General features: G+C 41.0%; 1 protein-coding gene across 1 annotated transcript in view; it reads left to right on the top strand.

The window, feature by feature from the left end:
- The first annotated feature begins 10,278 nt into the window (after nucleotides 1–10,278).
- Nucleotides 10,279–26,086, top strand: part of Myocd (myocardin) — a 94,777-nt gene continuing 78,969 nt past the window's right edge. Inside the window, exon 1 of the mRNA XM_027954060.2 lies at nucleotides 10,279–10,432. Within this exon, the coding sequence (XP_027809861.1) occupies nucleotides 10,378–10,432 (55 nt within the window). The 5' untranslated portion in view covers nucleotides 10,279–10,377. The remainder of the gene's footprint in view (nucleotides 10,433–26,086) is intronic.

The raw sequence follows: 26,086 nt of genomic DNA, 5'->3' as shown, positions 1-26,086 counted from the left end.
TCAAAACTGCTCTGGCTACCTCTCCATAGAAAAAAGTTATTTCCTAACGGATCAGCACACGCAGGCTCTAACGTGTAGCATCTGAGAGCACCTTACAATATATGAGGTGCTTCTCTGCACTTAGCTTTGCCTGTAAATGGGTCATTTCATGCATATACATTCTAGTATCCTTATCATTGTCATTACCACCACCATCATCCTCATCATCACTCTGGCTCTCACTTTTTGGAAATCTAACATATGCCAGGCCCTGTCCAGAGCACTTCATAGGTGCTTTTTAATGATCCACTGAATTCCCTCCATTACCTATGAGTTAGATATTCTTGTCTTTCAGATGAGGAAACCAACACATAAAGAACAGAGAGATTAAGTAACCTGCTCAAGCTCACACAGATAACAGAAGATGGAGCCAAGCAACTGCATTTGGCTCACTGACTCTAAAACCCACCTTTTTTTTTTTTTTTGCCATACCTGACCTTTGTGTCATCGTGCCCCTATAAACAAGATGAAGAATTATACCACCACCGGCTCTATGTTTCGATAACCCTCCTTCAAACTCAACGCCGTGTGCAGTCATGTAAATTTTATTGGATCTTCTGGGATTCTCCTTTGGTCATTTTAAACAAGTTTTCTGTCAAACACACTGGAAGATTTCCTAGACTCATGTCTTGAAAACCTTAGACATACACTTACTGTTCTTTAGTTTTTAAACGATAATGTAACAAAATCCTGGTTTTTTCACAGAATGGGTCAGTATCAAGGTCAGTTTGCAATAAAGAATTTTCCAGAAAAGAAAAAAAAAATTAAAAGGAGTTGGCAACATACTTGAAGAAAAGACTACATGAGCCAGGAAGCAACTTAGAGATGTTTAAATTTTCCTTGACATGAATGCTGACCACCCAGGGAATTAAGAGAAACACCTGTATGCAGCAGGCACGTGGATATCCATTGAGGGGGAAACTGGAGCAGGCGTCTAAGTCACCTGTCAAATCAGAGGCCACACAAACTAGTGAAAAGAAGAGTCACCCGGAAGTCTTGAGGCTTCCAAGACCCCATCTTAGCTCTGCCTCTGAGCAGAGTGGCCACTTTGGACCTTATCAACTACCTTCCCTCCAATGTTAATTGGTTCAGCGGTCAAAAAGCATCCAAAATCCCTCACAGGCCTGCAAGGAGAATCACAAAGGAAAACTATACACAAAAGGGCTTTTACAAAGTAAAAAGAAAAGCCATATGCTATTGGGAGTTAAATGCATGAAAATAGCACAATCATAAGATAGACAGATCCTTAGGACAAACTGGACCAACCTCTGAGCCCTCTGTGGGTCTAAGTCGGAGGGGTGCCTGAGGAGACGTCTATAAAACTGGCCTATTGCTTCAAATCATGCTCATACAAATTCATTTGGGACACAAGCCATCAGAGCCTCTGAGCCTCCCTTGACCATATGCTGAATTAAGTGGACTTTTTAAAAAGTTTCCTCAACCCAATACAGGGTTCCTGAGAGCAGCTTCCTGAAGGTTGGCTTGGTAAACAAGCCTCCCACCCCGAATTTTCTTTACTGTTATTATCACTGTTTTTAATAGTACTTGGAATTTTCCTTTTTGGACATTCTCATTTGGAATGTAGTCATTTTTGAATAGACAGATGTCAGTTTTAGCTAATGGGCCGTGTTGTTTTTGGACACAAAATACCCTTGCCAGAGAGAGGAACTAAAATCTCTGCCCCTGGATTCACACCCCTGGAATCAGCGGGGTGAGGCTGAAAAGAGACTCCCTGCACCCTGGAGGGACTGAGATTGGCTGGCCAGGGCTTGCAGGCCCTCCCTGTCCTCTCCACTGGCCTGCAATCTGGGGCTGCCTCTCCATTCCTTAGCCATAACAGGCGTCCGGGTTAATGAGATGAGGCACATATGATTTGTAAGGTCACCCGGGGCAGGTCAGGGATTTATGGCCCTCCATTCTGTTTTCTGGGGGAGCGGGGGAGACGGCAGGCAAACTGAGCCATGGGAGGGATTGGGAAACAGAATGTGACCCGTTGCACACACACATACAAAATGAATAAGGGAAAGCCAAGTACTTTATGAACCGGGTGGTTTCGTCATCTCTGGAAAGGAAAGAATGCTGTATAGATGTTGAATAGATGCATCAGAACAAAGGGTCCCCACACCCAGCATCATATCACCACCCCAGGTGGGTCACTGCTTTTGGAAATTCACGATATAAAATCATTTTGTATATTCAAAAGATAATTCATAGCCGTTGTAAGCCTCACGTTTATAATCTATCTGCGAGGGGTGGGGGGAATGATAAAAGACGAAACAATATTCTACATGCAATCATTAAAATACAAATATGCCAAAGAACAGTTGACTATGAGGAAAGTAATGCAGAAAATTAACAGAATAGGAGTAAAAGGGGAAAAAAATTATGTGTTACGGACATAAGTGGAAACAATATTCCTGTCAACCAGTAGCCCACACACTTGTGGAGGAGTGATTGTAGGGTTGAAAAGTCATTGATATGGTAGGTCATGGTGGTCCCCAGTTGTAGTCCCAGCTTCTTGGGAGGCAGAAGCAAGAGGGTGGGGAACTACAAGCCAGTCTATGCAATTGAAAGAGGACTCTGTGGGCTTTTTTTTTTTTTTTTTAGAGTAATTGATAATACTATTTGACAGATGCAATGACACAAATACATGAAAGATAAGAAAGTAGCAAAGCAAGGAGAGTATAATTAACTCTGCCTGTCTTGGAATTTCCAAGACAGGGCAAGAGGGGTTTGTGATAGAGAATTTCAACAGAAACCACTGTCAAGGGAAAACTCCTGCACTAGAGTCTGAGATGGTTTTTTGATACATGCATAGACTGTCTCTAGATGAGGGGAAGAAAGATGTTCCAGGCTAAAGAAACACATTAGGGAAAGAAAAAAAAAATAGAGGGAGACCGTGTTTTTAAACTATTTGTTATTGCTAATATGTAAAAAAAAAAAAAATAGGAGAAGTTGACGGGGGGGGGAAATGACAGGGAGCTTTTAAGTCAGACATAGGAGCATAGACATTATCCTTTGGCACTAGGGAGCCAAAGGCAGGAAGCCAAGTGAAGTGGCTGATGATTTAGACAGATCATTTGGATGATAAGATGGAAGACGGATTAGAGCAGAGAAAATGAGTAGGGAGAAGCAGATCACTCAAGGGAAACTTGTAATGAGCTAGGAAAAGTCCAACAAGTAAGAAGCATCAAGGATAAATAAAGGAGGTATACTTAGGAGGTTTTAGGGAGGAGAATGGATATGGCATCATGATGGGTTGGCGATGGGAAGAATGCAGGCATATGGATTGTGGGCCATCTCCCAATCCAGGAATGAGGTGGATCTTTCGGCCTCAATGGAAAGGGCAGGAAATTCCAAGACAAGTATTGCAGGGAAAGAAGGAGGAGAGAGGAAGCAGTAAGTTTGGTTCATATCTGTGGTTTTAGAAGAGGTTTTGGGGAGTTCAAGTAGGGGAAAGCATTTGGATATATGTGGCTAGAGTACAAAAGAGAAATTTTAGATGGACATAAACCTTTTTGAAAAGAAAGGGAAAAATCAACACTATTCAATTCTCAAGAGAATCAAGAAAAACAAATACTCATTGCTGTCCATTGACAAATAGGTGATTCTTAAAGTACAGAAAAAAAAAATAATAATAAATGGAGCTAAAGTATGTGTACCATGCAAATCACACCTATCCAATACTGAGTGGCAATGATGAGATGGTCTCTGTGCAATATGCTTCTCCATCTTCCATACGCTCTAAGGCAAGCAAGTCACATGGTGCGACAGTCCTCTTAGATCTACTCTGGACTCCAAGACGTTACCTTGCATTAATCCAATGCACATCAGCTTAATCAGTGTCTGTGTCTCAAAACCTAATAGCAAGAATGGAGTTGGAAACAAGGGTAGGATTGATTCAAAGGCTGCCAGAGAGCTCACAGCTGATTTCTCATCTGTGCTCCTAATAGCAAGAACCCAGAAAGAGAAAGAAGAGGCAACCTATAGGTGTATAACTTTTCAACCTTGTGACCTTGACCTCTCATAAATGTGGTCCAACACAATGGCTTTAAATCTGAATTATCAAATTGCGTTCCCTTGCCTTGGGTAGAGGCTAGGATGGGGGATTGCAAGAAGAAAGGGCAAAAGGTATTTCTAGCAGGCAGGGAAAGAGGGGTTTGTGATAGAGAATTTCAACAGAAACCACTTTTGTTTCTACGTTTGTTTAAATTTAAGTCTTTTGTTTAAATTGGGCAAAAGTCCTTTTAGATTCACTTTCCTGAAAGAAAGCAGGTTATATTAATAGTGTGACGAACATGAGTTCCATCTGAGATTTTCTGACATTTACTTGTACTATGTAATAACAACAGATTTCTGGTGTGTTGGAATTTTTGTGGTTGACCTCCCCCTGCCCTCTTAGCCCCCAGAGGTCCTGGGACACATCTACTTCATCTTTATGTCTCTCGAGTGCTAGAACACGGTCCCTGCTTAATAAATATTTCTGAAATTGAAATAAGTAGATAGCAGAGGATGATATCCCTTAAATAGGTAATATGATAGTACATATTTCATATTGCCTAATGGAGTCTAGATAGAGTCCCTCAGAGATCAGAGGACAAATTTCATAGGAGGGGGTCAGAAAGGGGTGCCATGTGAGTCTCACTCCCTGGAAGACTTGGGGAACGTGTCTTTGTGTTCCATTGGCCCCTGTCTCAGATTTACTATGAAGTTAATGAAATTTAAGCTTCAGGATTCCTCCTCACCTTGCATGGGCCCTGTTGGCGGGGGTGCTGGGAATAGCTGGGAGTTTTTGGAGAGTTCCAGATGGACAAAGGAAGAAGGCAGGATGCAATTTAGGAAGCATTTCTACAGGACCATTTCTGCCCCGATGACTGAAGGATCTTAGGATAAAGGAACTGAATCTTCCATTCGGCAGTTAGTTGTGGTTTTATTTATCATTCTAGGTAAATAGTCACTTGGGAATAATTTTGCACTTATTTTTAAAGGGTTCTCAAATCTTATAAGGCTCAGGTCCCACAACACAGTCACCCCTGAGTTGGACCAATATATATTAAAACATTTTGTTGTGGTTCACATTTCAAAATCAATGTTGTCCAGCATTACAATCTGGATTTCCAGTTTCTTTGAACAGTTGGAGTGTACAGCAACGAGGGTCTGTTTTCCCTCCTGTGTAGCTTCGGTTACCCAGAGCTGGGTCATGACTGTCCCATTTGGACAAGCCATCTGCTATCCACATTGCTGCATGCCAACCCCTTTACATTTTGTCGTATCCCTGGCCCACACAACTCGTTGGAGTTTGCAAACCTGTCCCTACATTCTGTGCCTTCAGGGCACTTGCCCAAGTGACTTCCACAGATCCCAAAATCACATTTTCAGTGAGCAGATGACAGAGGGAAAAATGCTCCCCTGAGATTGCTCATCCACCAAACACGTGAAAGAAACAGAAGAAAATAGACAGATGATCCCAGGAATAGGCCCTGAGGATAGGAAGACCATCAGACCCATGCAAACAGTGGCGACCTTAGGTGGGTCACCACCTAAGGACTGGGCTAAGAAAGGACCTCCCCAGTGAGGGAACTGGAGGTCCTCAGGCCATCACAGGTGTGCCATCCCTTGTTCCCTGTCTGTAACCCAGCAGCTGACTTCATGCTGTGCTTAGGAAAGGAGGTCTGTAAGGGGTCAGAGTTCAACCCACCTGCCTGGAGCTGTGCTTTGGACTACAGACAGAATCACTCCCATTTCGATTGCAGGCTGAGGACCACAGCCACAGAAGTCAGAATTCTAAATCAATACACCCTCAATGTGCTATATATTCCCTAGGGATCAGTCCCCTTCCCATCAAAATGGGACTGGCGAATGTGACAGACAGCACTATTCTGATAGGTTACATTATTTGTAACGTAACCTTCTAGGATGAAGGGGTTTTGCAGATAATATTAAAGTTCCTAATAAATATGACTTTGAGTTAATCTTAAAAGGAGATCATTATGGGTGGGTCTACTGTTTAAAAGGGGGTCTTTGGTTTTGCCAAGAGAAAGACCTTTCTCCGGCTGGCCTTGGACAGGCAAGTCACTGTAAGTTCTAGAGCTTCCAGGAACTGAATTCTACCTACACACTGAGCTCAGAGGACAACGCTGAGCCTCTCATGGCACACCAACCCCAGTCAGCACTTTGATGACAGTCTTTGATGACCCTGAGCAGAGAATCCAGATTAGCGATGGCTGGACGGACTCCTGACCTCACCCACTGGGAGATGACAAATGTGTGTGTTGTTCTAAGCTGCTAAATATGTGATACACTCATGTACCTCCTAAAAATGGGATAGGCTCTGATGAATGTGTTATTAGTCAATTTTTATCATTGTGAAAACATTGGAGCAGGTACTTAAAGGAACCTGGATGGTGTAGGGAGATTACTCATGGTGGCCCTTTGATGCAAACCGAAGGTGCACTAAGCATGAGATGTACAAGACGACAGCTGGTATAATACTGCAGTTCTGCTTCACGGTAAACGTTTTCTTGTAAGGAGAAGGAAGACATACTTAAACAACAATAAAAGTATAGTAAATAGCCTGGTAGTGTAGTCCCTTGTCATTATCAAACTTGACACCCTGTGCACCATTGTGGTTCTTTGTTTTTACACAACTGGCCTCACAGTACTTTTCTTTCTGTTTCCCCCTAAATTCATGAGGGCTATGGCATCACTAAGTGATAGGAGTTTTTCAGCTCCTTTACCATTTTATGGGTAAAGGACGTGGTACCTTGACTGAAATGCCAGTCATTTGTTATGCAGCCTTAAATGACTAAAAGTGAAGAAAAGGAAAAGGTACAAACAAAGGGGAAGGACATAGGTTTGCCTGGAATCTTCATGAATGATTGAGAAAAGGGAGGTTAAGAGAGGGGCCTACGACACACCAGGAAGAATTGTTCTGGGCATTCCAAATGGATGATTCCATTGAAACCTCCCAACCCTTCTGGGAAATAATTCTATCTCCATTCTATAGACAAAAAAATGCCACGTGTTAGATAACTCACTCCAGAGTACAGGGCACCCAGATTCAAAGGAAGATCCTCCACACACTGGAGGCTCATGACTGCCCTCTGTGCCACAGCAAAGGCTCCCTCCAGTCCTCAGAAGAGAAGGGTCACGATGGCAAGGCCTGGGAGAAATACTTCCGAGGTGGTCCAATTGCAGGACAGAGCCTGGCTGCATTAGCATGTGCTATGCCCGAAGTGTAGCAGTTTGAGAACTCTGTTCTCTTGGGGAACATCCTTTCCAAATTCTACCAAAAAAATAAAAAATAAAATTAAAAAGTAATCTTAAAAATGCTTGACTAAAGAGGGCAAAGGATGAGCTTCTATATGAGCATATTTGTATCCATAGATATTCCAAGCTATTGGGGAAAAAAAAAATCCCAGAGGACAGATGTCAGCAACTCCACACTCTGATGGGAAAATTGAAGAGGACTGTGGTTACCAGTATTTCTCAAACACTTCCCCCACCCCACCCCACCTCCCAAAAAAAAGAAGAGAGAAAAGAAACTACTCCCCTCCACAGACATACATATGCCCACAGACTCACTCTCTCCCTCCCTCTCCAATCCCCCGCCCAGTCCCGTGCAGCCCAACAGAGAGAAAACAGCTTCCTCCCCTCAGCTCTTCTAGGTCATGTAGACCCTTACATTCAATGTTGGCTTCAGCTAACTTCATTCCAACTTTCACTGAAAAAAATAATTCTCTGCCAAGTTGCCATTATCTCTACTCGGCCCCCAAAGCGTTCAGGATAAAAATCTGTTTAGATTTTTTTCCCCCTTTTCTTTCTTTTTTATGTTGCTCAAAATAGTTTTCTCTCCTCGAGACAATTTTACAATATTCTTTATCCTTACTTAACTCTTTTCTCCAGAGTACTCACCCTGGGAGACACACCTCTCAAAACTTTCTCCTAGGCTTCTGGGCACCTCCATTCCCAAACCTCCCTCTGCTTTACCTCTTCTCATTGGACACCGGGAGGCCAGGGTTTGACTGAGGACAGGGAGATGCTGAGAAGAAAAAAAATAAGTCTCATACAGAAGAAGGTACCTGCCCCATGTTCACATATCCTAATTCCAGGCATCTGTGATTATGCTGCATTACATGGCAAAGGAAGAATTCAAGTAGTAGAAGGAAATGAAGGTGGATAATCAGCTGACCTTACAATAGCATTTATCCTTATAGTAAAGTTAATGTGGAGGAGGGGTGCAGAATTTGGGGGCAGGAGTGAATGTTAAAATGTGATCAGGACTTGACACAACATTACTGGCTTTGAAGATGGAAAAAAAAAAAGGGCTACCCGCCAAAGAATGTGGGTGGCCTCTAGAAGCTGGAAAGGAAAAGAAAATGGATTGTCCCCTAGAGCCTCAAGGAAGTAATGCAGCTGCCAACACCTTGATCTCAACCCAGTGAGACCCATTTCCGACGTCTGACCTGCAGAACTGCAAGACAATAAATTTGTGTTGCGTTAAGCCACTAAATTCATGGAAACGTTACAACAGAAATAGGGAAGTCATATACTTCGTGGAGGAATGTTGCATGATCACTGTGATGCTTCCACACACCTGGTCAGCCTGTGAATTGGTCTCACCACCCAGGACGCTCTTCCCTGGAGGAACTTGGGTGGGACAACTCCATCTCCTCTCTGACACATCCAGAAGAAAATTTCCTATTCCAGAAAATCTTATTTACGCCAACAACCTGGTCAGATGCAAAGAGTGAACGAAAGGTCTAACCATCTGAATGTGTCTTCAACAAAAGAAGTAGGGGGGACAAAGGCCAGACTTAGGGAATAAGAGATTGTCCTCATGAGTTATTGTCATATTAGGTCTCCATCTATCACTGACTGGTCTTTTAAGGATTCAGAGATCTGAGACATAGGTAAACATGTATGGAATAAGTAAATAGGTCATACCTGGGGGACCACGTGCTTATGAGGTGGCAAATGAATTAAAACCTAATTCTTTAAAAACACCCAGTTTGTTTTTATTTCTGTATGCCACCACTAAGTCTGATTCTTGAGAGTAGGGTCTTTGTTTGATTACTGATGAGCTTTAACACTTGGACCATTCTAGATGCTCAGTAACTCCGTGTTTGATGCTCAATGGATTTTTCTTTTACCTAACGGAGAGACTCGCTCTCAGGAAAAGCCTTGGAGCCTTTCCAAACTAAGCCCAGCCAGAGCCCCTCCCTCCTTGAGTCCACCCTTTTGAGTCCAATAGGGCATATATCTTCCCCGGTCCTGAGAAGGGTCGGGGAGCATTGGGTCCCCCATAGGATCTCCAGACACACTGAGTTAGATACGTCCCCAAAGAAAGCATTTAAAAAAAAAAAAAAGATAGAAATTTTTCATTTTCTCCGTGGAAATGTATCCAGATCTGATATTGGAGCAGCGAAATGTATGATGGACGGTCTTTTCCTGCGCTCTGAGCCCCTCCAACAGAGAAGAAAGTAGGCACTCTAGTCCGTTGCAAACTTTGCTTCTTTGCAAGGGGTCCAGCTTATTTCCAACGCGCCCAGTGTGACTGTCCCAGTGTGCGCTCACATCCTTTCCCCCAGCCTTTGCAGGCGGCTGGCAGGAGATCCCAGCCGCGCGTCCCTCCGCGCAGACAGAAAACCGGAGAAGCCCGGGGAAAGCCCAGGCGGGGCACGCCATCCCCGGGCCAGGGAAGCTCCCAGAGCAGCAGCACTGCGCACCACCTGCAAGCCCCCGTGGTGTCGCAGCCCTTCCTTCTGTCCTAGGGGCTTCGGCTCCTCAGCTCTGTCCCCTGGCCGAGATTCACGACCCCCGGGCCCTGCCTCCTGCTCTCTGCGCCAGGACGGCCGCTCAGCCCACTGCAAAGAGTTAAGACCCAGTTGCCGAGACACCCCTGGCGGCTCCAGGTCCCCAGGCCCCGCTCATCGCTCCTGATTGGCTGAGCGCCTGTCAGTAGTAAAGAGTATCAGATAACAAACTTGGGACCTTCATAAAGGCGTGGTGGTGATACTCCGCAATCGCTGGCAGCCTATGACATCAGCCAGGAACGCTGGGATGCCGCAGCTCTTGGCCAGCCTCAGAGGAGGAGGAGGAGGAGGAGGAGGGTCCTGCCGGCTAAGAGTTAATTAGCCCCGCACAGCGAAGGGGGGAGGCGCCAGTTTCCTGGGGACACTGGCTGCCACTGTACGTACTCCTACCCAGGGGAGCTCACAGAGAGTTGGATGAATTCTGAGTTGTTAGCTGCGGTCAGCTGGGCTCCCGGGAGCCTGTTCCTGGTGGAAAACAGGGGGCGCCTGGCACAGGGACCAGCGGCTTGCTGAGAGATTCAACATGACACTTCTGGGGTCTGAGCATTCTTTGCTGATTAGAAGCAAGTTCAGATCAGGTAGGGCGAAGGCACTTAGCCTTCCTTCTCAAACTTTTCCTCTTCTGCAATTCTTAATTCTAGAACTGCTTTCCAATAAATGACTAAAGCCTATCGTGGTGACAACTCTGTCCCCCCACCCCCAAAGCACATTTTTGGAAGCAAAGAATTTTACTTGACTTTGGGGGCTTGAATGTCTTTAAGTTTCAAATGCTTTGAGTTGTTGAGTGTGGGTTTTGTTTCTGAATAGGCCAATCCTCGTATTATTTTCTTATTATTTTGTCTGTATATCTGTGAATAGAAATTTCGGAGGGGTAAAATCCAAAAGGAGCAACTTTGAAATGAACAAATAAGGGATTTCAAGTTTGGGAACTGCGTAATATCAGTTAATAATGGCTGAGAAGATGGACCTGATGTTGTGTATTAGGTACAGGGGTCACTTAAAAATGTAGCTTATCCAAACAAATGTATTTCCCAAAAAAAGTCACTTGGGGGAAGTAAAAATAGCAAATTTGGAGCACACCAAGAATTTAAAATGACATCACTGTAGGGGGAAAAAAAAAACAGTCCAGTGCCACAAATATTTTTTCCCAAACCATCTGATATTTATAAATGGAGAATTTTCCCCAAAATTTCTGTGTTAGTGGTGTACAGAGAAACTTCTCAAAGGACTCTGAGGACAGGTGAGTCAAAGGGAGAGATGGGAACTCTATTTGCTCTTTATGAAGGGTTGGTGCAGGTGTCCACTGAAGATATCATTGTGTGGGTTCCCACATTTAGACGGGACAACACTTGGCCGTTTAAGCTCTTCAGTATCTCTGTGTATATTATTGGTTTTATAATAGTGGTAACAAGCCACGCAAAACACCTACTTCGAAGATGGGTTGCTTTTCTGAGAGTTCTGATGTGAACATTGGATGTGACAGGTGTCAGCAAGATGCTGCATCATTTGCTAAGCTACATTTTCCTTGTCCCTCTGAAGAGGGCCAGTCAATTGTTTCATTGGGGATGGATGGTTCAAAAATAAGAAAAGTGAATGCTGGGAGGTAAGAATTATTCCATCAGTAACTTCCCTCGCTGCTCCCTGTTTTTAGACATCTGTGGGTTCCGCTGGAGGTTATCTGAGGATGGACACTATTGAAGCAAGTTGTAAATTCAAGAGTTTAGGTGGCCACAAGCCACAGTGCCTCCTGAAGCCCCAGGGCTAGTCTGCCAGCCACCAGTCACAAAGGGCCAACAGTGGATTAAATCCTTCCTTTCCTTTCCATGTTGAGGTGAGGCCCTTGGTTTGTCAATCAGCCAGAGAAACCTCACCACTACTTAGTAATTTGTTCAAAACTGCAAGGCAACACTGCCACCTTTCTGAAGAAGAGAGGATATAGATTTGTTTTGTACGAAGCTGCGTTCATTTCAAACACTCCTGTGCCGGTTTAAGGCAGGAGGTGGGGGGAGGGCTGGTTTCTCTCTAAAAGGATTTGGTGATGTTCTTGATAGTAGACATGCAAAACAGAACTCCCAAAGGAGTCCTTCTTTCAGCTGAAGTGCAGAAGAGAGGAAAGACTGAATTTGCACTGCCCCCAATTCCCATTGCAGTGGATTTGTGAAGTCTTGGGATATCCTAGGTCAATCCCACAGACCCTAATCTTGTACCTTCAGAGAATTTCAGCCTCACTTATTTTTTTTTTTTAAGTTTGTATAGGCCTTTGTGTCATAAGGAAGGGTAATTCTTGGAAAACATGATATAGAAGCAGAAGCAGCTGAGCTTAATCCTCCATCTTTGATAAACAGGGAGGCTGGCATCTGGAAATGGGCAAAGGGGCTGGGTCATCTAGTCACAAGTGCTGACACTCTTAAAAGAAAAGAGAAAACAAGCAGCATGGGAGACTTAGAAAATATAACACTGAAGATGAGGATGACGGTTCTTTCTGGATATAGTTAGAACAATAGCTGTATAGCCACTGAGATCGCTAATAAGAAGGCCTGTTGTCTAAAAGAACTTGCTCACTTAGTGGCTAATAGTAAATAAGGGGACTCCTCTTCATTTTGATTTCTCCTTCTGTCTTCCTCCTCCTGCTTTTCTTTCTCGAGCAATTCAAACTGTAAATTCATAAAAGTTTCTATCAATACTACAAATATTTGCTTCAATCGTAGCTCTATAATATTACGTATTTTAGAAAAAAAATGTTTCAAAACTAAGTGCAATGAAATTGATTTCTGATTATAATCATGGGCTCCCTGTGATAAGGGCTTGTTCGTAAGTAAGCAAATAATTTCTTTCATTTTGAAATTGACAGGGATGGCAACAGCATCCTATCAACTTTCCAAATATTAAATTCTAGTGACCTAGTGATTTAGTATAAAATCATACCACAGGCTCAGTGAACTTGGAAAGTTTTACATTTGCAATCAAGTTTAGTGATACAAACTCGTCTTATTTGCGAGGGTGTCATGGTTGAGTGTGTGAATCTTGGGCCAGACTATCGGGGGTTTTGGCAGTTGCCTCAGCTACTAGCCGTATGACCTTGAACTTTGGGTAAATTGCATAATTTTCTATGCTTTAACTTGCGTCATCTGAATAATGAGGATGATTATATGGTTGTGCGAATTAAATGTGATAATACAAATAGGTCGCTTAGAACGATGCTCAGTGCTTAGTAAGCCCTCACAAAATAGTATTTTGTTGTTGTTAATATTAAGGGGCAGTGAGATCCTCTGTTGATGACTTTCTCGCTCTGGATTGTGGTTACTTAACCCACAGATGTCCAAGTTAAATAGATGATTTCTCAGACCCCTCTGGGATCATTGTAGAGTTCTCGGAAGATGTATAAAGACAGTCTGGAAAAAAGTGAAATTGTGATTGGGTTGTATTGCGGCTGGGCAAAAATTATAGGCAGTTTACCTAAATGTAAAAATTAGATTTGCTTTTAAACTGACCACATATTGCATGTTTTAATCTTCTCACTGGCTGTCATTTTTTCAAAGTCTGTAATCAGTATGACTGTGAACGGTTTTCTTTAATATCAGTCCTTGTGTCCTATGAAATGCAAGGGCATGTATACACACACACACACACACACACCGAACAAAAATAGAGAGAGATTCATTGATAAATGTTTCTTTTCCTCTTGTCTTCCTTGTGCCCAAAGACAAATTCTGCCACCTCCTATTCTCTTGTCCTATCCCCTAGAATTGTAGGATTGTCAGAATTAGCAAGTAAAAATACAGAATGCCCAGTCTGGATTGAATTGGAGACAAATACTCAGTTATGTAGCAATATTTGGGACATACTTATACCTGAAATTCAAATCTCACTGGGCATTCAGTATTCCTTTTGGAAACCCTACCTGCAATCTAAGCAGTCTTTGATACTCTCTGTTGTCTTATCCTATATTCCATAAACCTCTTAAGATTCCGGGTCTCTGAACATTCCCTAGAATTGCAAAACTTGTATATTAAACATTCCCTGGAATTGCAAAACTTGTATATTCAGCAAGACGGCTCAGAACAGGGAAGGGGTACCAGGAGAAGGAGCCATGGGCCCTGTGGGGTAGAACCAGCATATGGAGTGAGGACAACCACAGGAGCTTTTGGCTTTCTGTCAAGGAGGACGATAAGCTCGGTGGGCAGCTGGTGCTCAGGCAGCAGGGGCTCCAGAAATGAAAATTGGGCTCAAGGAACAGGCAAAGCAAGCAGGCGAGCTGCAGGGGGTAACTCAGCCGAATAGCCGGGGGGCACCGAGGCTCTGTGTTCTTCTACCCCAAGGATTCCAAAATCAGGCCTCCAGTGCCCATACTTGGTGGCTAGTCCTTCTAGAGAAAGCAAGGAACTTCTCAGCAGGATCTGGCATCACCTGCTCTGTCCTTTCCCTATTCTCAAAGCCTCAGGTAACTTAAAAGGTCAACTGAGTCCTACTTTACGCTAGATCCTTGCTCTGCAACTGAATTTTCTCTTGGGAATTGAGGCAGTTAGATGGTGATGTTGATCTTCAATTTTTAACAAAATATACACTATTGAAAAACTTCGACCATGAGCTAAAAGAAGCCCAGGCCCTGGAATTACCTTCACCTTTATAACCTAGAACAAATAATTTAACCTAGAAGCATTCCTTTTCCATAACATCTAATATATATGCTACATGCAACAAGCATGTAAATATATCTAATTAATCGATCGCTTCAGATCTCATTTTTGTCATCTACCAAATAGAGGATTTTTCACTGATTCATCTCCGAAGCTGTGAACAGCCCTAAGATTTCCTATTTTTTTAAGTGAACGACCCTAACTATTTTTGCAAGGCTTTAAACAGCATAAGGTTGATTAAAAAGCATTACCCTATGAGAATATAATTAGCTGGACCTAAAAAGGTGAACTATATTTTAATTTCTAAATGGGGATTTAAAATATTTTTTTAAGCTGAAGAAACATTCAAGGTCTGGCTCAAATCATCTCCTTGAGACCATCCTCAAGTCTTATCATATCAAATTTACTCATGGAGCCCGGGCTCTTGCCTCACATCGTAGTTACTGCAGCAGGAGCTCCCACCCCCCACTTTCCCTGCCCTATTTTTATCCACAGCGCTTATCACTATTGAGCAGTCTGCTTGTTTATTTGTTTATCATTTGTCCACGAGGGTAGAAATTTTTTACTTCTTTGTCATTCACTGCTTTTATTCTCCAGCCCCTAGAACTTGTGCTTGGACAAAGAAGGCACCATTAAACATCTGTTAAGGAATGAGGAGTAGCTCAGTGGTCCAGCATGTGCTTAGCATGCATACAGCCCTGGGTTTGAAAACCAGCACTGAAAAAAAAAAAGTGTCCAGTAAAATATCTTATTCTTTCTCCAAAGATTACTCAGAAACAGAGTAAATAATATGTGTATGCTTTTAGGCATACAAATGGTTGTTAAAACTGGGGGGGGGGGTGGGCGGGGAAGGACAGTAGTGAGTATCAATACACAATTCTGAGCAGTAGTTATATCCAAAGAAGGATGAGTGAATGTAAATGCAAAATTTAGAGCAATAGCAAAGTAGGAGAATATAGATGAGGAGACAGGTGTAGCCCACAGGTAAGAAGCAGGTGATGGGTGCTGTTCTTAGGCTTGCCAGTAGTCGAGTTTATTATTTTTTCATGAAGCCAACTAATTAGACAGGAGGTCATTTATGGGCCAATGATGATGGGGTACACCACGGACCAGAGGTTATGATTAATCCAATTCTGTGAACCTTAGTTGCTTACAAAAAAGAAAATGTATCTTCTTTAAGACCAAGAAGAATGACATTCATCATTTATCTGCTACAGCCTATGATAGAAAGTCAGTCAGACTTTGTCAAATTGGATTGAGCCAGATTGATGGCTTTAACCTAATTGGATTAAACTGAAGAAGAACAGAACAGTATATGGCAGAAGCAAAAGTGCTCTTCCCCAGGATTGGAATGTTACATGCTTCAAAAAAGTCAAACCTGAACAGGAGATGCTGGTGCTATACCAGCCAGACTTCACTAGTTACCTACTGCATGGTAAACAGGCATCTTGCATCTACAGATAGAAAAGGTGTTTTAACCAGATTTTTTCACAGCTGTGACAAATAGAACTGACAGGAACAATTAGAGGAGGAAAAGTTTATTGGGGGGCTCATGGGTTTTGGAGGTCTAGATCGACAGATAGCCAACTCCATTAGGCAGAACATCATGGCAGAAGTGTGGTGGAGGAAAGGGGCTCAAGACATTGCACCAGGAAACAGAGAGATCTCCTCTCAAGAGGGACAAAATAGAAAGAAACCCAAAGTCACACCCCCCAGGGACCCACTCCTCCAGTTGCATCCTACCTGCCTACAGTTACCACCCAGTTAAACCCTGTCAGGGGATTAAGGCACTGATTAGGTTAAGGCTCTCATAACTCAATCATTTCACTTCTAAACTTTCTTGCATTGTTTCACACATGAACTTTGGGGACTCCCATGTATAAACCACAATAGAAGGAGAAGCCAGCAGGTACATTTCTCAGGTACGCCTTTCTGTGCCACTCTTGTGTCCTGCAGACACAGCCACAGTGGAAGCTCATGGGACCCACTCTCAGATTCCATGAGCTTGCAAAAGTTAGTACAACTCACTGGACCTCCATTCCCATATCCACAAAATAATTCAAGGTCTTGGTGGCCCCATGACTCCATGAGGGAAAGATCTCTGTAGATTTATGAAGGGTTTCTTTTACAGAAAGAAATCCTACTCACCCTGTGAGAATGGATTATTTGACCTGGTGGCATGTGAATTACACAAGAGAGAAGCATGGAATAGCTTAAAGATTTCAATGGACATCAATAGGGTTAACAACAATAACAACAACCGTTAGCTAAATAGTTTTGCAACTTTATCATTTTAGGTATTAGATTTTCAATTTTACTAAATAGGTAGTGCTAATTTTTTTTTCCCCAGAATAGCTAGTAAATTAGTCTCCACTTAACCAGATTTAGATCTTTATTCTTCAATAAAATGTAGAAAAGCCTCCAAATTTTGTTAAAAACCAGTTATATCATTGATTCCTAGAATTTACAGTAAATAGGGCTGATTTGTGTGATTTTTACCGCCCCCAGAGCAAAGCAAAATGCCCTCTGGAACTTTTGAAGGGGGAATAATATCTTTCTCTTCTCCCTCTGGTGAGGAAAAATAAATTCTCTCACTCCCTTATTAGAATACTTCTCTTATCAGTTGATTCACTCTGATTGATGTTTGCCATATCCAACCACCTTAGTTCACTAGAGAAGCAGTAGAATTCAAAGGGAGCTAAGCCACTATAATATTGTAGAATGTATGTATTGGGTCTTGTCATGTAAAGGAACTTGGCTCTCACTTAGTATGTGTAGCAGTGATGAATGCATATACAGACCCTTGAATACTTGGTACGTCTTGACCAGCACCCAAGTTGGAATGAACACATAAGTTTCTTGTCCCTCGATCTACATCTCTTTCTCCTCGCTCTTGAAGTGGCACAGAGGCAAAAATTGTTTCTGATAAAATAGAGTCAAGTAGCTCCAGGGAATATTGCACAGATGAGGTACGACGACCAGAAAATACCCCTTAACCTATTCTGTCTTTTCTATTTCCGGAAACCCTCTCGATAGAAAAGCTGGTCAACCTCGTCCTCCTTGTGGTTGGTGATACTGAGTTTTCAGTCTGAGGTAAAGATCCAAGTGGAATTTTTTGATACCCAAGCTCCAGACAGGGCAATCAAGCTCCCCAAAAAGGTTAAATGCATAAAATGCTGTTCAACATTTATTGAATAATGATTTTCTTAATACTTTATAAATTTCTTTATTACCCATGTTCCTTCCTTGTCCTGGACCAAATGCATAGTTTTTTATAAGGTTATAATCAAAGTGTATGCAGAGGCTTATATTCAGCCTTTTATCATATGAATTTTTAACATGAGAAGTTTTTTAAAAAAATTTTTATTAGTTATTGATGGACCTTTATTCATTTATTTGATATGAGATGCTGAGAATTAAACCCAGTACCTCACACATGCTAGGCAAGTGCTCTACCACTGAGCCACAACCCCAGCTCCAAGAATTTTTAATATCATAAGAAATGTTTCAAGTTACTCTATAGCAGCATAATTCTTCCTTTAAGACTCTATGATATTTCAATAAGCGACTGTATAGTAATTTACTTAACCTTTCCCTCTTGTATTGGAAAATTAAGCTGGTTATAATTTTATAGTATACTACTCTGAAAATTGTTATGCAAAACACTATGAAGAGGGAAAAGATAGGTACTGGGGAATGAGATTGATTAAATTATGTTCGTGGACAATTATGGCATACTGATTCCTGCTATTATGTATAATTATAATGCACCAGTAAAGAATTAAAATTTCAAAAATAAAAACACCTATGAAGTCCTCTATGCAAAAAAAAAGGGGGGGGGGATTTTTTCTTCCTTTGTATGGTCTCATAAAATCCTCATTATATACTGAAGTGAGGGAATAATGGATTTGAATCTTTATGATTCATGGTGGTAGCTAACATTTCTGTTAAGAACTAAAAGTCCCAATCTTAACCCTAGACCTACTTCTGTAGGTGAGGAATACTTTTCCCTATAGTAGAACTAACTCAGTCACCTTGTTTACTTTTCCAGTGGTGACTGGTATTCAATGAGCCTTTCATACCTTTTCAATAGAGAATGAAAAGAGAAATGAGAGAGGAAGGTTTGATTATCCCCATTTTATAGGTAAAGAAGATGAGGTTCAAAGATGTCAAACGACTTAGAGGTCTGATAGGAATCTGTTTGTCCCACTAAACAAACCTGACTATTTCTGTTATAACTAAAACCTTCCTCTCTCTGCTCACAACTCCTTCGCATGCACATCACACCTGGCCTGAGGTCCTTCTGGATTACAACTCCAGACATAGAACCAATTGTTGTTACAGCATTGGTTTCTTAAACAATGATTTATCAAGCTAGTACTAATTAATCTTTAAATTATACACGCTATCTCTCCCCTCCTAATTTCAGGATTTTGTTGGGAGGTTGTTTGTTTGTTTTTGTTTTTGTTTATTTTGTTTTGTTTTTGGTACTTGAGATTGAATACAGGTAAGCTTAACCACTGAGCCACATCAACAGTCCTTTTTTATATTTTATTTAGAGACAGGGTCTCACTAAGTTGCTTCAGGCCTCAATAAGTTGCTGAAGCTGGCTTTGACTTGTTATCCTCCTGCCTCATCCTCTGAGCTCTGGGATTACAGGCATGCCCCACTGCACCCAGGCTCCAGGATTTTTAATGTATAACTTGACTGTTAAATCCAGCTTATTTGAGAAGAAAATTATACAAGAAATTTTTGCAAATGAGAAAAGATTTTCTATAAGTTACCAAATGTAGTTATATACTATCTACTAGTGAGTAGTCTGAGTAAAACTGAAAAATATTATCAATGAGCCATAATTGAGTGTATACACACACACACACACACACACACACATATATATATAATATAAATACATATATTTTTGTATAGAGAGACATATAGATTTAACTTTGATAATGATGGTTATTGAATTCACAATAAAATATATAATGAATTTTGTTGGGAAAATTGACTATCCATTTGGAAATAAATCAATTCAAATATTTTATAATAAATAATAAGATAAATTTCATATGATTAGGTGGCCGAGGAAATCTATAACATATTAGAAGAAAACAGGGGAGAATAATTTTATAATCTTGGAGTAGATAAGCCTTCCCATGAATGTCTTCAAAGCCAGAGTAAAAACAAAAATGGATATGTTGGCCACTTAAAAAATGTAAGCTTTACCTAAAAAAGTCAGCAAAACAAATTGAAAAGTTAAATAGTAGATTCAAAGAAAATTCTTGCAAGTTTATGAAAGCCAAAATTATTTAAAGGTCTTCTATAAGCAATAAGGTTCAAAGCAAACAACCCAAGAGAAAAACAATTCAAGGAAAGAAAATGGTCAATAAGCATGTGAAGTGCACTCAATTCTCTCACATTCAAGAAAATGCAAATTCAAAGACCAGAGGCTATTTTTTTCACATCTCGGATGAGCTAAAATTTGAAATATTGGTATGGATGTGAAGACATGGGCACAGGTATTCTGCTGGTAAGCATCTGAATCTGTGAAGTCTTAGGAAACAATTGGACCATTGACTTTTACCTGAACCTAATTATCAATGAAGATACTTCAAGGTATCCAATCTAAGTAAATGCACATGTACTTTCATTGCATCAATATTTATAATGTCTGACCTAAAAAGATGGAAACAATGTAAACATTCACCTAATCAAATTATGATACATTCATATTAGGAAATGCAATAAAATATAGTACGAAACAAAAAAAGAGAAAGAAATGATAAAATTCTATATTAACTGACATGGCAAGATCTCCCAAGACACAAAGTTAATTTTTTAAAAGCAGATTATGAAACATTTGGGGAATGTATTTTCATTTTTTTTTTAATTTTGTACATTAAAAATAATAACTAGAGCATATATGTCAAACTGCCCAGAATGATACCTAGGGGTATGGACAGGGAAAGACCTTATCTTCTCCATTTGGATCTTTCAAAATGAGAATGCATTTTTATTTTATTTTTAAATATGCCTAAAATACAAGGAGAGATTCATATCGTAACAGTGATGAGAAATAACCCATTTCTGGAAGTTTTTAATTAGGTAGATAAAAATTTAAGTAAAAATTCAGAATATGCAAATACTAAAGCTAATTCAATTGTATATTTTATACTTCCAACTGGACACAGAAAATTAGGTGACATAAATGCTAGAATATAAATTTTAAATTTAAGACCTTCCCACAACCCACACACACACACACATAGAAATGTCAATAAGTTCTAAATATCAGATTCATCTCTTGATTATAAGGCAGCAAAAGGTAGGAAATAAAATTATTTTCAAAGTTGAAATATTTTAAACCCAATGAATTGGAAATCAAAACACACCACAAACACACCAACATAATCTTTTTAATCTTGTTTTTCTATTGTTTATTTTGATTATTTATTCAGTGTCTCCTAGGTAGTCGGTAATAAGTCAATTGGCAGTGAATGTTACTGTAAGGGTCCGGCAAAGCGTCAGAGAAAGAGACCACCAAGTGACCACTCATGCAATTGGCAGAAGGGGATTTATTGAACCAGCATGCTGGGGCTCCGTGCCCACTCGAGAAGGGAAAGCAGCCCAGAGCCCAGAGCAGGGGTTGTGCAATGCTTAAGTACACTTTTTGGGGGAGGGTGGGACTTTACATACATCACAGTCTCCTTTAACAAATCATCATACACCGCGGGAAAATCAAACAATAATTCTGAGACATGATTAGTTCATTCATTGGCAGGAACAGGTCAGGCGGGGGTGATAGGTCATTCCTAAGGAGGGGGTTACATTCAAACTGATTGGTCCAGGCCCTGCAATGCCTACGTGCAAGATCATACAGAGCCCTGAGTTATTAGACAACCAAGTGGTCAGGGGGAATATTTACTGGGCGGTTCCAAGCATTGTCTTAACAGCTACAGGAATTTCAAGTTTTGCATGTAGCATAGAAACCTAACAATACCTAATCCTTTACATTTTAACTCAGGCCTTGCAGCCCAGAAACTTTACAATGCCCGGTCTTTTACCCTTTAACTTTTACACTTTAACTTCAATTTCTTTTACTCTTACATTACCTGTTTATTTTTAAGTCCTGGAGCACTGTGGGGGTGAGGGATACACCACATCTGAGAAGGAGCTGAAGGAGGAGTTGGCTGAGTACCTGGGAGGCTTCTCAAATTCCCATTAGTCCCAGAGCATCTCCACAGGCTACAACCAACCACGCTTGCTCCTCAGCCACGAGACTAAAAATCCACAACCTCTGATACTAATTTGCCATAGTCTCTGCTGGTCCGAGTTTCCTCTTTCTGCAACCTCCATTACCATAACCAACCCTGGTCTGAAACTATTAAATGGAAAGCTACAGAAATAAACATCCATAAGTCTTAAACAGCTCTATTATAGTATATTGATATGATTATTCTATTTTACTCTTAGCGATCATTGTTAATTTCTTAGCATGCCTAATTTATAAGTTAAACTTTACCATACAGAGAGGAAAAAGCAGGTTGTATGGAGGATTCAGGCATCCATCCGCAGGGTCTTGGAGTGCATTCCCTGTGGATAAGGGGATGCTACGGTGTGTTGGAGAGTTTGAATCTGTATATTGTGGTGAAGGCCATGCAGTCTGGCTGACTCAGATTAAAATCCTGGCTCTACCCTTACTCTTTCTATGAATTTGAGGGTGTGTCTTAAGCTCTTGAAACCCTATGACTCCATTTCTAAATATGGGAGAAAAAATGCCCCCCACCAACAGAAATTTTGGAAGGTTTCAAAAAGACCCATGTACAAAGTACTTGACAGAGTAAGGGATATGCTTCTGTACTCAATGAGTGGTAAGCTGTTTCATTCACACATAAATAGTGATTCTATATTAATTATCTACATCAATGTTTATGTGACTGTGCTTTGATATGTTATTTACAATGTTTTAAAATAATTTGTCATTATAAAATATCATATTGATTCTAAATTCACCATAACCGACTTCTCGTGTTTCTCTGAAGATTTACTGCCTGTACATCTTATTTCTTCTTTCCCCAGAAGGTATAATATTGAAGATAATTATTGTCATCATAGAATTTATATTGAATTCTATAAAGTGCTTTATATGCAGATCATCATTTACTGTTTCCTTTTCGATAAATGCTTGAAGAAAGCATTCTTATTATTGTCTTGATCCAGAGAAGGATATTTGTTGTTGTTGTTGTTTGCTATTGGGAATTGAATCCAAAGGGGCTTCACCACTGAGCCACATCCCCGGTCCTTTTGATTTCTTGTTTTGAAACAGCATCTGTCTAAGTTGCTTAGGGCCTCACCAAGTTTCTAAGGCTGGCTTTGAACTTTCGATCCTCCTGTCTCAGCCTCTTGAGTTGCTGAGATTACAAGTGTGCACCATAAGGCCCGGTCAAGATGGTTTTTTATTCTAGATCTGGTCTTTATGTTTCTGAACATACAGGTGTAAAGATCCCTTGTCTGGGGTCCAGCCAGGTTACCACTGGCTATGAGGATTAGCAAAGGCTTATGGGTATATTTCAGCCACTACTGGAAGCCCTCAGCCCTTTCTCTTTAAAATTGAAAATACTGTTTTGTCTAAAAAATAAAGCCAAAGAGAAGAGCTTTCCAGAGAGAACATTTTGGGAATAGGCAGCCTGCTAAACGGTGACAATTTGCATTTCTAGGGTGTATTAAACTACCCCTCCTTCATCAAAAATAAAGCACATCAGTTCACGTGTGTGTGTGTGTGTGTGTGTTTTCCTACCAACTCTGTGATCTTAGAAAGCTGGTTGTGCAAATGAGGAGATGAGACAGGGACATGAAGAAATTGGTCCAAGGACATCCAGTAGATTTAGAATCAGGGCTTCTAGAACCAAGCTTATACCACAAGGTTCCCCAGAGACGTGAACAGCCCAAGAGAAACACAGACAGTGCTGTGAGACAGGTGGAGGCCTGGCGTTAACCCCGCTTCTCTCTGCTGAAAGCCTTTCATGGCCTCCAGATTAAAAGAGGTGGTTGGAAGGAAAGGTGGAAATTCAGTAATGGATAGGAGAGGAGATCAGAATGAGGCATAGGATAAAAAGGATCCTTTGGTTTAGCAGAGAAAATGTGAGCCTTTACAGAGGATTGTATTCTTGACACACAGATTAGAACCTGACACAACAGAAGGTCCTAGAGACAGTGTTATGCTTGGTTGCCTCAAAACCTTGTGTCTAACAGTAGGTCTGAGATTCTTTTCTAGATTAAAAAGAGCACAATGATATATCATAATATAGACTAAATCTATTTCTATATGAAAATAGAAATATACTAGTAATTATACATGTATTTACTTGTTAAGATACTTGTATTTATACATGTGTGCATGTCCATATGTACATTTATATCTGCATATAATATAGATGTGCAGTATGAGGGGGTTCAAGATTGATGTTGAGGGTGCTGTTCTGCTATGTTAGTTATGCTGCTGAGAAATTGAGGGTCAAATTTGAATAGTCCAACAAGAGGAAGATGTTTAACTTCATTGAAAATTGGATATAATATGCACATTAAATATGGTGCTCTCAAAGAAAAATGAGATGGGAAAAAAAACATGTTTAAAATATAAGAACAAGTTTTCAAAATAGCCTATATAATACAATCCCCATTCTTGAGAATTTGTACAGTCCCTTTAATATGCACGTGTCCAAGTGAATCAGTAAAGGAAGGCAAAAATAATAGCAGATCTTGCTCTTCCCTGAGGACTTTAAGTACCATTTCAGAATCCATCTTAAAATGATCTTTTATTTTTCAGATTTTTCTATAACGAACATGCATTTATTTTATCCTCAGAAAAGACAATATATGCTCAAATGCTGGTAAGAAAATACCACAGGCATAAGTTGGAATTTTAAAAGTTCTTGAATCTAGATCCAAGGACGACAGCCACATGGAATGGAGAATCTGCTGGTAACTTAAAGAGAATTTCTTTTCTCTCCCAAGCCATACTTCTTGATCCAAAGTCTAATTCATTCTTATCAATTTTCACTTGGCCACTCAGTGGGTATCTTCATTAACATTTGTGTGGTGATTTGTCAGTGCTGAAGAAGTCTTGGTTTAATCATGGTAATGACCCTATAAGGTGGAAATAATGGTGCCTTCATGTCAAGGTGGGGAAATGGGGCGAGAGAGGTTAATGCCCTGACCAAATTCACACACAGAGAGCATGATGGCGCAGCACCCGAACTCAGATCTTGTGATCCTTCCATAAATGAATAAACACAAAGAGACACAAATCACAGTCCCTTTTGCCCAAGGACGTCCCCCAAGCAACAGCTTTCAAGGAAAACAGGTCAAACAGGCAGGTCCCCCCTCTCCGCCCTCGGCAGGCCCTTCCTGTCATCGTGTCCCGGGGCGTGTGTGTGCTGTCTGCTTAATTCACTCATGGCTCAATGCCACAGAATACATAAACAAGTGGGGAAAGCCTCTGAGAGGAATCTTGGTGCCCAAATGGAGCAATTTGTCTTCTGAAATTATTGTTTGAAATTGTTTATGTCAGTTGCCGAGTTTCTGTTCTGTACCGCAGGGACCTGTTTCTGATGGAAGAAAAAAAATTCCCTGCAGTTGAACAACTATCCTCCTTGGATAGTTCTGGTAACGGTGGAACCTGCTGCTTGCTTGCCTCCCCCCTCCCCAATACAGAGACAGATTTGATGAGGTTCACTGAAGTCCCAAAGAAGCACCCCCAAGTATTCCTGGGTGCTCACTCTTTTCTGGGCACAGCTCTGAGCATGTAACATGTGCTAACCAACGAATCTTCACAATAGTCCTACAAGGAGATACTGTCTTGACATCCCCTAATTCATAGGTGAAGAAACTGTAGCACCCAGCTGTTAAAGAACTGTCAGGAAGAGTTCACGACCAGCAAATGGAATAGCTGGATAACACTTATAGATACATAGTCTACTCTGGAATCCGTATGTTTTTTGACTCCTATACTGTGCTGTTTTGAACAGGCACCTAAACTGACTGAGTCGACTGATTGTCCCCTCCCAAACATGCAAATTGTGAATTCTGACCCCTTAGTGCTATCTAAGCCCCAAGGCATCTCCACTGAGGTTCTCAGTCCTCCTTCTTCTGGTGTCTTGAGATAATTTTAACAAGAAAGCCTTAAGCTCACAAACCTGGCAGCTTTTTGAGTGAGAGAGAGAATTCCTTTTGAGGCATGAATTAGTCTTCTTCAAATGTTTTGACAAACTGAGAGTGTAGTGCTTAGGGAAAGAATAGCTTCACAGTGTTTGTGTGAACAGACATCTTTCTAAAAGAACTTGAGCCAGTGCGTGAGGCTAGATCATTGAAATAACTGTCAGATAATTCTGAGTCCAAACTCTTTCAGGATTTTCCTCGTTTTTTGACACTCCAAATGCCCAGTGTAGAAACTGGCCATGAATTCACGTCTTCTAATCTCTTTGAAGGAAGCAGAGTCAGGACATACCTATGCATGGAGAAAAGAACAGTGTGTACTTGGTCTCCGCCTCTGCCTGCACGTGTGCTTCCCTGTGAGGGCCACTCAGGCCAATC

This window comes from Marmota flaviventris, chromosome 17 (assembly GCF_047511675.1).
Source record: "Marmota flaviventris isolate mMarFla1 chromosome 17, mMarFla1.hap1, whole genome shotgun sequence".
NCBI lineage: Eukaryota > Metazoa > Chordata > Mammalia > Rodentia > Sciuridae > Marmota > Marmota flaviventris.
Note: the sequence above shows the minus strand (reverse complement) of the source record. Positions and strands in the feature narration are given on the sequence as shown.